Source organism: Rhineura floridana, chromosome 14, assembly GCF_030035675.1.
Source record: "Rhineura floridana isolate rRhiFlo1 chromosome 14, rRhiFlo1.hap2, whole genome shotgun sequence".
Lineage (NCBI taxonomy): Eukaryota > Metazoa > Chordata > Lepidosauria > Squamata > Rhineuridae > Rhineura > Rhineura floridana.
In genome coordinates this window covers 34,819,943-34,838,585 of record NC_084493.1, presented here as the reverse complement: position 1 = coordinate 34,838,585, position 18,643 = coordinate 34,819,943, and the positions used below count along the sequence as shown (strand labels likewise).

Here is an 18,643-nt window from a genome sequence, read left to right as displayed (position 1 = left end):
CACTCTGACGTTCAGCCAAAATCTGACTTCCTGTACTTTGGGTCCATTATTCCGTGTCCTGCACTCTGGGAAGATCAAGAAGAGATCCAGGCCCTTCTCTTTGTGACAACCTTTCAAGTACTTGAACAGTGCTATCATATTTCCCCTTTGGAAGTGTTCCAGAACTCTTTGTAAGATAAACATCCAATTAAGTCTTTTTTTTTGTAAAAACACTATTTATTAACTAGGTTCATAAATTGACATAAGGACAAAATTTCCAAGTAAACACTGTTTGGAGACTGAAAGGTGTTTGCGACTGTGTTGCAAATAAGCAAAAACAAATTATCTTTTTTTTAAAAAAAGTGTTTTTTCAAGGTCAGCAAAGTGTTTTAACATCTCTGCTGCAAAATCAACTGCTTTCACGATTGACCCATAGGAATTAGTGCATATGGTAAATCCACAGTTTACAATAATGATTCAGCCACACTAGTGCAGTCAATTTCTGCACACAGGTGAAGCCTTGTAGACATGCAAATGTGTATGTGTATATAAATATGACTCCTAAAAAAGTGTATAAAGTGAATTTAGTGCTTGTGAAAGGTGCATGGGAATCTTTTCTGGGTAGAAAATGGGAGCACCCTCATTCCTTTATCATAAGGGGATGCAACACATAACAGCAGCCTTTGCCAACCTGATGCCCTCCAGTGGTTTTGGACTACAACTCCCATTAACCTCAGCCAGCACACACTGGTTTTAGTCTGAACTTTCAAGGTGCTGTCCAAGGTGCCTTGAAAGTTTGGACTAAAACCCAAGTGCGTTGGCTGAGGTTAACGGAAGTTGTAGTCCAAAACATCTGGTTGGCAAAGGCTGCTTTATAAAGAAACACGGGGCTGTTAGTGAGAACAGCAAGCCTGCATCAAGCTTTCCCTCTTCGGAACATTCAACACAGCTCACCACCCAGATCCTAATGCCTACATCCTGTGCATTTTTCTAACCTACACTGTTGGTGAACAAGACAACCCAGGTGACATGAGGACACTAGATGAGGTGTACTGCATGTCATGATGGGCGGGGCTCAACATGGAGGGAGGGAGGTGTGCCATTTTGGGTTGGCAGCTCTGTGCTTCTTACAAAATACAATTCCAACCTTGCTCTCCAGCTTCAACAGTTGGCACATATTGTTCAGAGAGTGGCTCACCTGAGGCATTTGACATGTACAGTTTCTATGGGCAAAAGGTGACAGCAATGGCTCCATAAGCATTCCAAGTTACTTGGATCCTTCAGAAGCAAAACTATTCAAGACCAAAAATTAAAAGCTCTCTGACTAAAGAAGCTAGAGTCTGTTTTGTGCCAAGGTCACCTTCCCAACCATGGTAGCCAAGTGTTAGGTATATCCAATGCAGGAAAGAATCTTCACATTTATGCAACAAAGTTGAGAGGCTATCTTGCTAGCTTAACTAATCACTGTAGTTGTTTTATTTGTTTTCCTTTTCGTTAGGCAAGAAGCATTTGACCATTTACAGAAAACTAGCATGCACTTTTATTACTGAATAAATGACAGCAGTCATTTATTATGGCCTGGCCTACCTAGGAGGGTTTTGCAGATAAACGTTATAAAATAATTTTTCAAGAAGTCATAAAAATATATATTATCTCTTTCCTTAACATTTAAGCATATAAATATTTACTGAATAAGCATCATTAAGGATTAAAAAAAAGGTGCCTCTTATGACGCTTTGAGACACAGCAATATAAAACAGTTATAATAAAGGCAGCTATTAAGTATCAATGTCCAGCCTGAACTTGCAAATCCATTCAGCAGCAAGTAGTCCATTGGGCACAAGTCCAGAGGCAGACCTCCTCCTGGGAACAGGTTTTTGATCATGCAAGACATCATTCTGTCGGTACATTCTTCAGTCTTGGTTAGACTCCGAAACACACACCAGGACAAAAGAAAAACTTTACTGTTCGGTCTTCTGCTCCTGCTTCCCATTAAGCTCTTGGTCAATTCTGCATTTCAGACACGATGGGAGAAAAAGAAACAGTCAAACTCTAATCTAAACTTTGTGCAGAAATTTAAAACGCTTTATGAGGGGAAAACAATGCTTATTACTTAGCAGTTGCAGTGAATCTGTGAAACACAAGTACAGCAGCAAGAATTCCCGCAGAATCATGTATTAGAACTTGTAAGGTGAACACAAAGCGACTTTTTACAATGACAGTTAACAGGAAAATGAGAAGGGAAAAAAACCAGACCACAGTGCAGTGAGATACCCCTCCCTTTGCTTAGGCACAATTCACTCAGACTGACCTACAGCCACACAGAACTGAAGCATTGCACATGATCGTAACACATGGAATTCCTAGTCTCTGCATATCATGCCACCTCTACAAGGTACACAGGCACATGCCTCAACATGTACCTCTATGGCACACATCTGTCAAGAGAGGTGGGATTGGCCAGAGCTCCCTGTTGGGTGCAGACTAGATTGACCAACATGTAGCGATGTTACTCGTTAGTATATTTGGAAATGAGCCAGGTATATAAAGGATATTTTCACCTTGAAACATCTCTTAATTTATTGATGGGGAGCCATTGAGACATGCAAGGTTCTGGAATGGTCTACACTAAGCATCTAACCAGCCTCACCGGTATCATGCTGGGCATCTGGAAGGGCTTTTGCTCAGTGGTAGAGCATGTGTTTTGCATGCAGAAGGTCCCAGGTTCAATCACCAGCATCTCCAGGTAGGGCTGTGACTGTCTTCCGCATGAAATCCTGGTGAGCCACTGCCAGTGAGTGTACACAATAGTAGCCTACATGAGCCAATGTACCGATTCGGTATATGGCAGCCTCCTAAGTTCCTCTTCCCTTGTTCACTTCTTCACATGTATTTCCCTCTCCCTTCCACAGCTCATGGTGAAGTGTTAAGCCTCTGCCAGTGCCGATGTCTGCCAACGCCCAAGAGATCCCCTCATAACCAGGGTTTGCAAAGCCACTTCAAATGCTGACTCTGGTTATGACAGGAACCGTGGTTAGCAGTATCCATCAACAGACCATGGCTAAAGCAAGCCATAGAAAGAGGAGGAAACACATGCTGGAGCAGCCAGCCAGCATGCAGTGAGCTCCTAATCTTCCAACCTTGGCCAATCTCTCTAATTAGTTTGGACAGATGCAAAGTTTTCCCTATGCATGTTTTATTGCTGCTGAATACACAGTGTAACTGGCAGAAGCTGGGCTGTCAGCTCCAAGACCACATCCAGCTAAGTGAAACTTTCCAAAATTCAGGCCATGTCAGATATTTAGAGTAAAGACAGGAGAAACAAATCAAGTAGATTTTCCAAGTATCAATGAATGATACCCTTCACTTCTCCAAGAATATGGAGTCACACCTCTGCTTCTAACTTTCTTGGTTTAAATTCTGCCAAACGGTGGCGGCTGGTGGCTACATATCAGGAGGGCAGTAACATCTGCTCTGGGTATTAGTCTGAGCTTTCAGCACCTTGGACAGCTCATTGAAAGTTCCCATTTCCCATTGACATGGAGCAACCAGGTCCACTGCTGCCAAAGAACCATCTCCGCCACAGTTGTGTCAAGGTTTTGTTGTTGTTTTTTTTAAGTCAAAGGCCCAGTTTGCATGCAACTCTTTAAGTGCGAATGCACCGGGGAGCAGGTACTCACAATAAAAATCACAGCCATGTCACTACTTCCCCAGTCCTGCTGCTGCCATGCTACCTGGAGCTAAGCCACAGTTTGGCTTAGCACTGCATCTAAATCAGGCTTGTGGTTTATCTCCTCCAGCCAAACCAAGAGCAGCACACCAAGGACAAACCTTGCCTACAGCTCGTGGCTTGTCTGGGTGAGACAAACCCTGAGCACAAGTGCAGAGGCAATGCAATGCCAAACCATGGCTTAGGTCAGGGGCAGGACAACAGCAAGAGGACTGGGGGAGGATGATCTTCACTGCATGTATGAATGCTGCAGCCAGAGTTCTTACTTGGACGAAGAAATATGACCATATAACACCTATTCTGGCCCAACTGCACTGGCTACCAATATGTTTCCGGGCCAGATTCAAAGTGTTGGTTCTTACCTATAAAGCCCTTAATGGCATCGGACCGCAATATCTAATGGAACGCCTCTCTCGCTATGTACCTACCCGTTCACTGCGCTTGACATCTAAGGCCCTTCTCCGGGTCCCAACTCATAGGGAGGCCCGGAGAACAGCAACTAGATCTAGGGCCTTTTCAGTGGTGGCCCCCGAACTATGGAATGCCCTCCCAGATGAGATACGCCTGGCGCCTTCTTTGTTATCTTTTCGGCGCCAGGTAAAAACCTACCTCTTTGCCCAGGCATTTTAAGCTTAATTTTAATTTTAAACTTAAACTGTAATTGTAATTTTTATTTTAATTCGTATTCTAATTTTGTTTTTAAATATGTTTTTATAATTGTATACTGTAATCCACACTTGTTCGTATTTTAAATGTGGTTTTATCTTGTTGTACACCGCCCTGAGAGCTTGTTGCTATAGGGCGGTTTAAAAGTGCAATTAAATAAATAAATAAATAAATAAATGTACCCACATGCCGACACATTCACACTTACTCATGGTTTGGCTTAGCATTACGAGTGAACTGAGCCAATGAATGACAGTTGTGGAGGCAAAGACTAACAGGGCTAAAGCAGCGGATTTCTGTGAGTTCATTTGAAAATTAGTCCATTTCATTTTAAGGGGAGGGGATGGGGTTGGGTTGTTGGTCAGTTTAGACATCAAAAGTTGAACCTTGCCTCAAAGCAACACTATGCCCGATGCAAAATATGCAATCCATAAAAACTGGTTAACACAAATTCCTCCTAATGCTGCAAGAGGTTGGGTTAAACAGGGGAAAGTGTTCCTGAAATCTATTTTAGTATTCTAATGCACACATAGCCCCTTCTCAAGTTCTTCCTTTGGTTTGCAATACAGCTCTGAAGAGAGACTAGCTTTGACTGGCCAAGTAGCAGTTTGCCCCCTCCTTTGCAAGAGAAAAACAATAATCTTCACAAAGAGGCATTTGGAATAGTTATACACAGTGGGCACATTCTGGATCAAGTGAAATTGTTAGTGGCAGTAGCAGAAATTGGTGATCTGGATTAGACAATATTTTCAGAAGTGAAGAAGGTGCCAAGATACATTTACTAGCAGGCCATGCGCTTTTTTGAAGGACCAGAAAAATCCAACATGCATTAAGACCAAAACAAAAAACAAGAAAAGGGAACACAGTCAATGCAGACAGCACAAAGCCCTCTTCCCCAGTTCAGCCAGTTTAAACTGTGGCTGTGCAAATTAAAGCAATTTTGAACTAAAGTGACTGCTGAGTCACAGTCACTCTCAATCTAGAATTAAGGAAGTATTTTGCAGCAACTGCTCTCCGAATGTATAAGCGGAAACATTTTGCAGTTCTGATGATTAGTGCTATAATTAGACAGCAAATGCTTTAGCCTTTTGGCTACTTAGCTTGCTTCTGAAGCAACAAGTCATTTGCACAACGTATGTGGACAGCACAGCATAAGCTAGCCAGATATACACAGAAGATTCTGTTCACGTTCCTTCATACATGCTGTGTGCATTCCAGCAAGCCAAATCCATCCCAACGATCAGCACAATGCAAAGTTGGCTAGAACAGATAGTGCCCTGATCAAGATGTGCATATACCTTTGGGGTTTCTTTTTAATTTTTTCTTCTTCATACCTTAGTGGGGAAAATTTGATTTTAGTAAACAAGATGCAATTCTGTATACCAGCAAATTCCAACCACTTTTGAAACCAACAGCTAACAGTATCTATCTTAGCCAAAATCCCCCCCCTCAACAATATTTAAAAACCAAGATGAACAAATGTAATGGGATTTAGCTTCTCTGCAATATTATGTCTGCTGCAAGATCACTCTGTGTTCCCTGCATAAACAGAACACTCTGCTTCAACTGCTAGTTAGACTGAAGGGCTCCTGGCAGGCTGAATCCCGTGTCTCAAGATCATCATCAAGGCAAGGAGACCAACCCAGTCCCAACCATTGGCCAGTGAAGGAACAGCTGCTCCAGTACTTGTTTCCCTCTTCCCTCCCCATTCGTTTTTCCTTTTGTGTCCTGTCTATTAGGCAGGCAGAGACTCTTATTTTTTAAATGTACATACAGCACTTAAAAAACATTATTATTAAGTTCTAAAATTTCTATCATATTTGCATCCTGTGCTTCCTTCAATGAGTACATGGGCACCCACTCCCTTCTCCTTGACACACAAACCCCTATGTGAGGCAGATTAAGCAGAGAGACAGTGAATGGCCAAAGGTCACCCAGTGAGCTTCATGGCGAAGTAGTGATTTGAGCCTGCGACTTCCCAGTCCAGAAGTCTAGAAAGCCATTGTGGCATAGTGGTTAGAGTCACATAGCATATATCTCTCAATCATATGCTCTTGTTACAGTTTTTGTGGGGAAATCACTAGGAAATTGGTACAAGCAAGCCTCAGCTAAAGGAATTGTGTAATTCTAGATAATCTGCTGCCCAATACTGTTTAAGCTACACATCTTCCCTGTTGGCTGTTCTCCATCGTTTACTCCTAATTAAAACCCTTTAATGTTTTTAATTGTTGTAAACTGCCCAGAGAGCTTCGGCTGTGGGGCGGTATACAAATGCAATAAATAAATAAATAAATTTAAGCATCCTAAGAGTTTTGGTGTGTGTGTGTAAGCATAGTTCATCAATATGCATGCTGACACCATCTGAAATAAAGAGAGGTTATCTATCTTCTCTGTGCCCTGGGATCTCTAAGAACATAAGAAGAGCCTGCTGGATCAGGCCAGTGGCCCATGTAGTCCAGCATCCTGTTCTCACAGTGGCCAACCAGGTGCCCATGGGAAGCTCACAAGCAGGACCCGTGTGCAAGAGCACTCTCCCCTCCTGCGGTTGCCAGCAACTGCTATTCCGAAGCTTACTGCCTCCAGCCATGCAGCTACAGCATAGCCATCATGGCTAGTAGCCACCACTGATAGCCTTATCCTCCATAAATATGTCTAATCCTCTTTTAAATCCATCCAAGTTGGTGACCACCATCACCTCCTGTGGGAGTGAATTCCACAGTTTAACTATGTGCTATGTGAAGCACGTTCTTTTGTCTTCCAACATTCAGCTTCACTGGCTGTCCACAAGTTCTAGTGTTGAGAGAAGGAGAAAAACTACTTTCTTCTTCCCATGCATAATCTTATACACTTCTGTCTTGTCACCTCTTATTCACCTTTTCTCTAAACAGAAAAGCCTGAAATGCTGCAACCTCTCCTCACAGGGGTGTCACTCCACCACCTTGATCATTTTGGCTGCCCTTTTCTGAACCTTTGTCAACTCTACAACATTTTTTTTTGGTGGTGAAGCAACCATAACTATACACAGTATTCCAAATGTGGCTGCACCATAGATTTGAATAATGATGTTATGATATTGGCAGGTTTATTTTCAATACCTTTCCTAATGACTCCTAGCATGGAATCTGCCTTCCTCACAGCTGCCTCACACTGCATCAACATCTTCATTCAACTATCTGCTACAACCACTTGGCCACCTCATTGCTCACCTCTAACACTAGATCATTGATGAACAAATTAAAAAGTGCAGGTCCCAATACCAGTCCTTGGGGGACTCTACTTTCTACATCCCTCCATCGGGAGAACTGTCCATTTATTCCTACTCTGATTTCTGTTTCCTGATAAGAACATAAAAAGAGCCTGCTGGATCAGGCCAGTGGCCCATTTAGTCCAGCATCCCTGTTCTCACAGTGGCCAACCAGGTGCCTGGGGGAAGCCTGCAAGCAGGACCCGAGTGCAAGAACACTCTCCCCTCCCGAGGCTTCCAGCAACTGGTTTTCAGAAGCATGCTGCCTCTGACTAGGGTGGCAGAGCACAGCCATCATGGCTAGTAGCCATTGATAGCCCTGTCCTCCATGAATTTGTCTAATCTTATTTTAAAGCCATCCAAGCTGGTGGCCATTACTGCGTCTTGTGGGAGCAAATTCCATAGTTTAACTATGCACTGAGCAAAGAAGTACTTCCTTTTGTCCTGAATCTTCCAACATTCAGCTTCTTTGAATGTCCACAAGTTCTAGTATTATGAGGGAGAAGAACTTTTCTCTATCCACTTTCTCAATGCCATGCATAATTTTATACACTTCTATCATGTCTCCTTTGACCCGCCTTTTCTCTAAACTAAAAAGCCCCAAATGCTGCAACCTTTCCTTGTAAGGGAGTCGCTCCATCTCCTTGATCATTCTGGTTGCCCTCTTCTGAACCTTTTCCAACTCTATAATATCCTTTTTGAGATGAGACGACCAGAACTGTACACAGTATTCCAAATGCGGCCGCACCACAGATTTATACAACAGCATTATGATATCGGCTGTTTTATTTTCAATACCTTTCCTAATTACTCCTAGCACGGAATTTGCCTTTTTCACAGCTGCCGCATGCTGGGTCGACATTTTCATCGTGCTGTCCACTACAAATTCTGATTCTCTGTTATTCCATGACCGCTTGCTTTCTCACCCTGTATACCCTCAGCCCCACTCAAGCTCACTTCTACAGCCCAATCCCAGTTTTGTTTCTTGGTCACACCATGCTGTCTTTATACAAATGGCCAAAAGGAGCTGCATTTTCTATGTCACTAGATGTCATTGAGATTAAAAAAATACAAAAGGCATTACAAAAGGGTTTTTATCAAGTAATAATGGTGTTATTGCCTTGAGCACAGATCACCATACTGGAGGGCTTTTAAAGCCTTGAGGTTTACCAACCCTAAATTGCACACATGATTAGCACAAACGTTTATTGCTGAGCAGAGACAGAGCCCACAGACAAAGGGGAGGCCAGGGCCAGCCTCCAAGTCCGCCTGCAGATCCTTCTGCTCCCTCCAGGAAACAGACGTGGTCCTCCAGTTGTTACTGGATTGCAACTCCTGTCCTCTCCATGTCCTCTCCTCTGGCCATGTTCACTAAGGTTACTGGGAGTTACAGCCAAAAATGTCAGGTTCCCCGCCCCTGCTCTGGGGGGAAAAACATGGAGAGGACTACAAACTGCCATGGGATATAAGATGTTGCCATCCCCAGTTATATTGTATCTTCATTTAGATTCCAACTACGATCTGCACTGGGAGGCAATAGCGGTTGAGAAGGAGGGAATACAAAGATATGCCACAACTCGATGGAGGCCAGCATTTAAAACCTCATTTTTCAAACCATCAAGAGTGCAGTTATATACAGGTCTACTCAGAAGTAAATCCCATTGAGTTCAATGGAGTTTACGCAAAGTAGGTATAGGGCTGGAGACCTGAGGAGCAACCCTAAGCATCCAGGGTGGGCAGCTGTGGGACGGTGGGATGATGCGGACCTCCCTCTCCCAAGCCCCCCTTATTCCCTGGACACGATCATGCATGCAAAAAGTGGCGCTAAAATATGCCAGCTCTGGAGATGGCAGAGTTAAGTCCATCCCATGGGAATCACTGCTTCCCCAACCTTGCAATAGCAGGAGGGCTCTGGATACAGCAGTGGCTGCTTCCCAAGAGGTAGGATCACTGTGTTAGTTACTGGACATTTACATGCCATCTGGGGATTTTCAAGATGTAACTAGCAACCTACTGTTTTATGCATTCAGGTATGCCAACATATTCCATGGGGATCAGTTCGGCCAGCTCTGCCAACGTAAAGACGTATCTGATTTTTTGGCTGAATTTTGAGCTAAAAAAGAGTAAAAGACATAGTTACTACTAAAATGCTAACCATACCAGTACTTTAAAAGAAATGAAGTAAATATTCTGGGTGTTACCTAATAAAAGGTTTTGTGATTGCCAGAAGAGTTCTAATGAACCAGGAAGGATGAACTATTATTAATGATTTCAGGTTTTTCCTTAACCTAAAGTAAAATCAAAATATATTAAAAGGTGATCAGCAAGAGGAAAACAACGAAGCCTACATGCAGACAGTAAAAGTTTACAAATACTTGCGACTGCTCTACCTTTATGTGAAAGCTAACAATGAACTCCTAATGATCTTCTGATCAGCATTACAGCCAGGTGAAAATCACAAGCTCAGATGATTTGAAGAGATAACGAAAGGGAGCACATTCCCCCTATCTGCAGAGCTCAGCCCATATTTCCTGGACAGGAATGGAAAGGAGAGCCATTCTGGAGGAAGGGCAGACATGAGCCTGCACCCCTCAACCTAGCTGACAAGACAAAGGGAACCGTTCCACTATGAGGCTTCCCTTGCACACACACACACGACTGGCAGAACAAGAAACTGGATGAAGAGGTTTAAACATGTCTTACCAACACAAGGAGGGGGGACTCAATGCGGAGTTGAGAAGCAGAAATCTGCCCACAGCACACTAAACAAGACCTTATTTTAAAAGATTCTTAACATGAAACAGTGGAGCAAACCTATGTCTAAAAAAACCTTTTTACTTTTTATTAATTGTAAATCACTTTGAGTGCACATATTTGTGTAGAAAAGCAACCAACAATTTTAATAAAAAATTAAATAGGTCTAAGCCGCCAGACTTACTAAGAAAGATCCAGAGAAGTAGAATTCATTCTTCTCCACATATCCCTCCAGGTTTCTAAGTAGCATTTCTAGACCCACCCAAGTGTATAAAGATAAGGTTCCCCCACAAGGTCTTGTTCCAGTAGGCCAGGCAACTTTGAAGAAACTTTCCAGGACAGAAGAGCATCTCTCCAGAGTGTATTTTGGCTCAAAAATGTCAGAGAAACTTACATAACATTTTATACTTAGCTATAACATAGCAAGAAATGTCTGTCAATGAGGAACAGGGCCTAACTGAGAAAATATCTAGTTTCGTAGCTCATTACTACCTTTTGAAGAAACCATCACTTCTGTTTCTTTTTGCAGTAATTCTGAAGTTATGCAACAAGGTGGCTATTTTTTTTTATCCGGAGGGACACAGTTAATCTTCACCAAGGTCCTGGGGACTGCATACCAGCAGTGGGTGTGACCACCCTACACTCTCAATCACACAGCTCCACCATCCCCCAGCAGTTGATCCATTGCAGATCAAGTAAGGAGGGTGGTCACTGCTGCCTCTCTGCTCAAGGGATCATCTAACAACCAGGAGATGTGCATCATCATCAGAGCACTGGGCTCAGCCCACCCCACAGCTGTGTCTACTTCATTTCCCCCCACCCCTTTTTTGCTACTGCCACCCAAACCAGTGGGGTTTTCCGGTCCCCAAACTGGGGATTAACTGCCTGTTATATAATCTGCGGATGGAGTGCTAGGCATCTGTCTAGAGAGACATGTAAGCTGTACATTAATGACACATAGTATATAACATTTCTTCTCTTTCGAGAACAGACGCAATATGAGGGAAGCACCACAGCTCAGCTGAAGAGTCCCTGCCTTGCATACAGAAGGTCCCAGATTCAATCCCCAAGTAGGCCTGGGAAAGATTTCAGGGTGAAACCTTGGAGAACTGCTGCCACTCAGTGTAGACAATACTGAGTTAGATGGAACAATGGCCTGACAGAATCGTGGTCAAAGGATCACTGAATAGTAGAGTTGGAAGGGGCCTTTAAGGCCATTGAGTCCAATGCCTTGTGCAATTCAGGAATCCAACTTAGAATGCCTCCAGTGTGGGAGAACCCACCACCTTCCTAGGTCACTGGTTCCATTGTTGTACCGCTCTAACAGGAAGTTTTTCCTGATGTTCAGTTGGAATCTGGCTTCCCGTAACCTGAGCCTCAAATACTTGAATAATGTTATCATGTCTCCCCTCAGTCTTCTCTTCAAGGCTAAACATGCCCAGTGCTTTCAAACTCTCTTTGCAAACATAAAGAGAGGGGACTCTATATTCCACCCTTCTGAAACGTTTTTCAGAAATCTGTTTTACACTGCGTAAAAATAGAATCTGCCCCATTTTCACAGAGCATTTTCTTTCTTCATCAGATCACACTTAAGCACTGGAAGAACTACTTCAACCATATAGGTATGAAACCCAAATCACATAGGATGCAACAGAGCTTCCTTACATCATTTGAAATAATTTTGTGTGCAGTTGCGTCTCTCTCTCTCTCCCTCGCTCCCTCCCCCTCCCCCTCCCCCCCCCCTCTCTCTCTCATTCTTCTTACCTCCTATCAATTTGTTGGTAACACCTCCTGAGCCAGCCTAGACTGGGCATCTTCCTACGGGTTGTTGCACCATTTAGATAAACAATCATATAGTTCTCAGCTACTAATAATTCTAGGGTGCCGATAACATACCTGTGGGGGAGAGAGAGGGCAGGTGACAGAGTCAGTAATGTTACTTTTGCTATCTTCCCATGGGCTTTCCTTATGACCACTGAATCCTTCCCTGCAAGTTGCCTTTGTCATCTTGCCTGGCTAGAGCTCCCTGTGAATTGGGTACTGTCAATGGGGATAATCACATTTTCCACTGGACCGCATGGAGAGGTCACCATCTGTTTCAGCAGTAGGAGGAAGGAGAAGGGGAAAACGTGCGCTAGGGCTCTGGGTGCACAGACCACAAGTATAAGATGCAAGCTTCCTAATCACTGTAAAGGCAGCAAGAAGAAAAAAACTGGTACGAGACCAACAATCTCTTTTAAAGAACATGGTCACCTCCAGACCGGATTACTGGGATGTGTTCTATGTGGTGCTGCCCTTGAGGTTGGCCTAGAAGCTACAGCTAGTGCAAAATGTGGCAGCTCGACTGCTCAGTGGGTGGGACATCACCAACGTGTTACCCCACTGATGAGAGAATTATGCTGGCTGCCTGTTAGCTACCGGATCTGCCCATTAGCTACCAGGCTAAATCCAAGGCTTTGGATTTTGTGTATAAACCTCTATATAGTTTGGGACCAGAATACCAGAAAGTTCATCTTTACCACTTATATACCTAGTAGATCACTGTGGTTTACAGGTGAGGGCCTCCCGCAGATAACAGCTCATCAGGAGGTCCATTCCACACAACATCGGAATCAGGCCTTTAGTGCTGCAGCACCTACCCTTTGGAATTCACTCCCTTTAAATATTAAACAGGTGCCATTTGTTGTCCTCTTTCAACAAGCCTTTTAAGTGGAGACCTTATCTCAGTCCGCATCTGTGTTGGAATTCTTTTTAAAATGTTTAGGATACTTTTAAATTTGTTTTCGTAAAGATGTTTTAAGATTTTTTTAAAATGCTTTATTTCTAAGATGTTTTACAGATATTTTTGGTGTTTTGTCATTTGCTGCCCTGGGCTCCTTCTGGAAGGAAGGGTGGGTTATAAATTTAATAAGCAAACATGTAAAATTGAGTCAGGAGTAAAAGCCAAAATGGTATTTGTAGTCTGGCCTCAGCAATGTCAAAGGGAAGAAGTCATAGCTTAGTGGTAGCGCATGTGCTTTGCGCGAAGGAGGTCTCTAGTTCAGTCCCCAGCATCTCCCATTATCATAACAGCAGCCCTGCTGGGTCTGACCAATGGCCTATGTAGTCCAGTAGCCCAGGCCACCAGATGCCACAGCAGGGCATGAGCAAAACAGGCCTCTCCCGCTGTTTGCCCCCACAATAGTATTCTGCCTTGGACATTAGAGGTAATATTCACTAATAGGCAAAAAAAATCCTGCAGTTTAAGAACGTACCAACAGATCGCCCACAGATATTTCTATCAAATTTTAAAAAACAGAGAAATTGGGCAGCTATAGTGAATGCACTCAGGAAGCAGGAGACCTGACCTCCTCTCTGAGATATTGTACTGCCCTACAAATTTGTAAAACTTCAAACACAATTTGGGTTGGCTGCAATCCCCAGAAGAGGGGCCAACTGTTAGACTACGCTGGCCACTAGAAGTCTGTCAGGGAAATAGGAGTCTCCTAACAATTCTCAACACCATTCACAAAGTACACTTCTCAGGATTCTCTGGGGGAAGTCATGACTGTCTAAAGTGAAATAAATGTCTGATGTGGGTGTGGCCACCTAATTAGCCAAGGCAAACAGCTGTGAGTCTGGCTTTTAGAACACTGACAGTTCTCACTAAGCATGCCCAACGCTATAATAGACTTAAATGTTAAATTTCTTAAATTAATTAAAAAATGCATGGCTGATTCTTAAACTTTTAAACTGCAGAAGATGAAGGTAGTATGGGGTATGGGGCAAAGTCAGTAATACGTCTACAGGTACTCTGTGAACGTGGCTGATTTTTAATTAATTTCAACCAATTATGAAACCACTGACAGAAAAAAGTACAATAGGCGTCTGGATTATTTTCTCTTGTTTTACTCTTTGAATTTTCAATTCACTCTGACTGTTTCATGTATCACCATGAAAACTTAGAGGATTGTTAAGTTCAGGACTATACGTTTTGTAAGATTTTGTTTTGAAATTAGTTTATGAGAAACAGCAGTGGCATGGGGGTATTTTCAATCTAACATTGCGGAATGCAAAACATCCATGCTGGCTATAGTATACAGCCACTCTTGTGGCTGTATAATAAGACTCAAAGGTCTCACTTGGAATAATGCAGGTCAACATGTCCATCAAGAACAACTTACTTAAAAAGATTATCCATTAAGTATCTGTAGTTTGGCTGACTGCTTTCTGGCATGAAGCAAACTGCAAATACAACAATTGCATTTAATCCATCACCATAATAACCTAGAAAAAAAGAAAAACATAATTGTTGTGCTTTTCCTTCAGACCTCCTGCAGATTTTTTTTTTGGGGGGAAGGGGCATTAGCCATTAATCCTCACCTCCATGACTGATAACTTTCTTATACGGCTCAATTGCCTTCATATCCACCCTGTGATCTTGGTCTCCAATCCGGAACATTCGCCACCGCCGTTCCTCCTCTTTTTCATCTGATGCTGCATATTCTTGTAGTGATCCTTTTCTAATCACATCAGTAGTTTTGGGCTTTGGAAGATCATCTGCCCATGTTTTTGTTTAAAAAAGAATTAAGATACCATTACAGTGAGTCACAGATTAGACCAAGTCACTTTGCCATATGCTCAAAATCTTTAAAAGCTCTGTGTCATATTGAAGAAAGTGTCAACAATCATATCTAGAAATTGTGCTGCATTTTCAATAAGCAATTAAGTGGTGACTGCAGAATTGTTTTTAAAATCAAAAACTTCCAAAAACAAAGTGCGATTCCTTTTCAAAACTGTAAATATATATTAAAGATTCAGCAATTAATGTAACGTACAACTAGTTCTCTGATCAGATTAGAATCTATTTGGTAAATCAGAGCTGTCCCCTGTAAAAGGGGTTCATAGTGTCCGAGGAAGAAACACCTTGATTCAGGCAATGGATTTTTTGTAAAAAGAAAATGCATGCAATATTCTCAATGGAACTCATATTTTGATATTCCATATCAATTTATGGATTGTGATAATACTGAAAACCCTTTTATTATCAGCTGACAGCCCTGAATATCTTCCCTTCACCTATTGTTTCCCCGTTGATTTTAAGTTTAGTAGAGAATCATCTCCACACACCGATTAGTGGCAGACATGCAAAATACAGATTTCAATCAAAGCTAAGCAGGATCTGGGGAGTGCCCTGAAGAATACATCATCCTCACGGCTTTGTCAAAGTAATTTCAGTAGCACAAAACCTTACCACAGAGGTGTGAAAAAACTACTGCAGCATGTTAGTAGTTTGTTTCCAAGACAGAGCTGTTAATGGAAACTATCCTTCCAGGGAAACGCAGACAGCCTCATTAAAGAGAAGAGAAGAGACAGAAACCTTATTCCAACAACGAACAACTCCAGCTTCTTTCCCACCTGAGGTACTGCAAAGTCTAAGAACTAGGAGTTGTGAACTTCTCACCCCACATTAGAAAAGATTGTGCAGAGTTATCAGATACAGTATGTACCAAAGCTGAAGGCTAGTCTCCTGCTTTGAGCAAATGAATAATTTCAAAGTGAAGAGGTGTCTTTCTTAATCTCTACTATGCCAAGATCAGATGGTACATAATGGCTTCTAGAGCTGTCCTCAGAGTCAGTTACATACTATTTGGAAAGTTCTGTGCTGGGCAAAAGGAATTTCTGTTCCCTTTCATATCAGTAGAATTTGCTTCTAGATTGAATTGAAGACACAGCCAGCTGCCTCACAGCTAAGAATTAGCCATGTCAGTTTGAGAAATAGAAGCATACTGTTATGAAACAACTAACTACCACATGCTTTTAGAACTTCCACCCTATACCTTTTACTAACTGCCACTGCAATGTCCACAGCATCCTACCCTGACATGACAGATGCGAGCAGGCTCTGGTTGCTGGGCCTTAGGGTTTTCACTTTTAAGCCAGAAGCCTGCCCACGCCTGCTATAGAGAGTTTGATTTGGATAACTTTTAGCCTCCTTGCAAAGAAGTCACAGCAGGCTGCAGATGAAGCATCTAGAACCCAGCGGGCCACCCACCACACAAAACAGCTCCACTGACCAGCAACGCTGACAAAGGCAGCAGAGTACATACACACAAGGCTTCGATAGAGCCAAGAGTCTTACCTTCCCATTCAAACTCATTGCTGTTTTCAGACGGTGTGTCTATATCGTCCAGATCAATATCCCCACTCTCATCCAAGTCAGACAAAATGGATTCTTCACTGCGATCCAGTGTTAAATTTATATTGGGGGCCAACAGTTTCTTCTTTACTTTGTTGCCATTAACTTCTAATAGGTTAGAAAGGGAGAGGAAAGTTTACTTTACAAGATATTTTAAAGCCAGTGACAGCTGTATGTCCCAAAAGACAGCAGAAGTCATGAAAGGAAATCATCATCATCATCAATAATAATATTTCTATACCGTCCCATAGCCAAAGCTGTCTGGGCGGTTTACAACATAAAAATCAATATACAATATATAATATACAATTCATATTTGGTACAATTAAAAGGAAAAACAATACATCGCATTTTAAATAAACATAAGTAAACAAATCTCAACAATATACATAACGTAATAACAGAATAAATAAAACAAAACAAACATAGCAATTATAAAAATATCTACAACATATTCTCCAATGTCCCATTGTGCTTCTCCCCACCTAACCCCACCTTCCATAACCAATAGCACTATAAACACTTCTTCCATTGTCTTCTTTCTCCAAAACAACCCCAAGACGATGCCAAGTGTGATACTTGGACTGATGAAAGCATACTTCACATCTCTGTAAACGGAACCTGAAAGTTGCTATGTGAAAGCTTTTTCAAAAAAGACAAGTCAACATAAGCATCATGCTACAGTTTCATTTGTCTTCAATCACTTTTTTTAAAAGAAGCGTAACTACTGCACTGTACATAGTCCTGCAAACAGTTCACGACTAATCCACATTTGCTGACAATACTGAGCCAGATGGACCAATGGTCTGACTTGGTATGGGGCAACCTTCCTACATTTAGACAAACAGGAACCATTTAAAAAACTAAGGGTACCAGTGGTCTTCTGTTATTTCTGAACAGAGAAAGCTTTTCTAACTACTAAGAAATGAAGAAAAAACATGGCTAAAGCTTTGTCTGTTAAAGATCTGAGCATGCAAACCTATGGCCCTGTGGGTGCTGCTGGACTCCACCTGCAAGCATGGCCAGAGATGGTGTGAGCTCAAGTCCAAAATCATCTGGAGAGACATAGGTTCCCCTATACCGAGTATACTTACCGAGCTGGTCCCCTCTTTCAGCTGGATCTGACATATCTTCAATATGGTCATCTTCTGGCAGAGGTCTGGACAGAGAAACAATGTAAGAGGTAGTATGAGAATACTCGGTAGAGATGCAAAGAAAACCCTGTGGAAAAATCCCTTCCCCCACCCCGGCTCTGTTATTCACATCCCTCTCAGGTGTCCAGTATTTTCTTATATGGCATTCAAGCACAACAGTTAGCAGCCACAGCTTTAACAGCCAACATGGAAGTCAGTGGCCAAGCAAGGCAGGAAGCCTGTAAATGCACTAGATTGCTGCAGCCTTCAATGCACTGCAGACAATTCAGTCTGATGAGTCACAGAAAGAGTCCTGTTCAAGAAACCCCTAACCACCATGTAGGTATACTCTAGCATTCCAACCCCAGCTAAATAGCTGATGAGTAGCTTGCACCAATGTAACCAGAACATCAGTCTCAGCAGCACCGGACCTGTAACAAAACGGTGTGTCCCAGGACTATATCATCAGGTGAGATTTGCATTGCAAGGAAAAAATGGGGGGAGGTCCTCAAATGAACAAAACCAAAAGGAGAACAGGCTCCAGTGTTCACTGACGCAGAGGGAGTAAAATATTCATTCAGGAACCTGAAAAATTTGCAAGTTCTTAACATTCAAAAATACTTTAAAATTTAAACTCAAGAGCCAATTTGAAAAAAATGGTAGAGCAAAATTTTATTCTCTGCACAGCTGTGTTGAACCTCTGCAATCAGGTTCAAATCATGTGGCAAATGTGCATATGTATTTATGCAAACCAAGAAAAATGAGCATGTATTCCTGGGGCTTAAATACCAAGGAAAGAGCTATAGCTCTGTGGCAGAACACCTGTTTTGCATGCAGAAGGTTCTGAATTTAATCCACAGCATAGGCACATAGGGCTAGGAATGCCCCGTCTAAAACCTGGAGAGCTGCTGCCAGTCAATGTAGACAGTACTGAAGCAGATAGACCCAATGGTCTGACT

The 18,643-nt window shown here is 42.4% G+C and overlaps 1 protein-coding gene across 3 annotated transcripts in view; it reads right to left on the bottom strand.

Moving 5' to 3' along the window:
• Nucleotides 1-194: 194 nt before the first annotated feature.
• Nucleotides 195-18,643, bottom strand: part of BNIP2 (BCL2 interacting protein 2) — a 24,708-nt gene continuing 6,259 nt past the window's right edge. For 2 of the 3 annotated variants that reach the window (XM_061595787.1, XM_061595786.1), the window contains exons 3-11: nucleotides 17,646-17,710; nucleotides 16,495-16,659; nucleotides 14,736-14,912; nucleotides 14,537-14,639; nucleotides 12,138-12,269; nucleotides 9,821-9,907; nucleotides 9,634-9,732; nucleotides 5,674-5,709; nucleotides 195-1,989 (exon numbers count right to left, since the gene is read on the bottom strand). In XM_061595787.1, the coding sequence (XP_061451771.1) occupies nucleotides 1,941-1,989; nucleotides 5,674-5,709; nucleotides 9,634-9,732; nucleotides 9,821-9,907; nucleotides 12,138-12,269; nucleotides 14,537-14,639; nucleotides 14,736-14,912; nucleotides 16,495-16,659; nucleotides 17,646-17,710 (913 nt within the window). In that variant the 3' untranslated portion in view covers nucleotides 195-1,940. The remainder of the gene's footprint in view (nucleotides 1,990-5,673; nucleotides 5,710-9,633; nucleotides 9,733-9,820; nucleotides 9,908-12,137; nucleotides 12,270-14,536; nucleotides 14,640-14,735; nucleotides 14,913-16,494; nucleotides 16,660-17,645; nucleotides 17,711-18,643) is intronic. The other variant, XM_061595788.1, reaches the window with a different exon arrangement.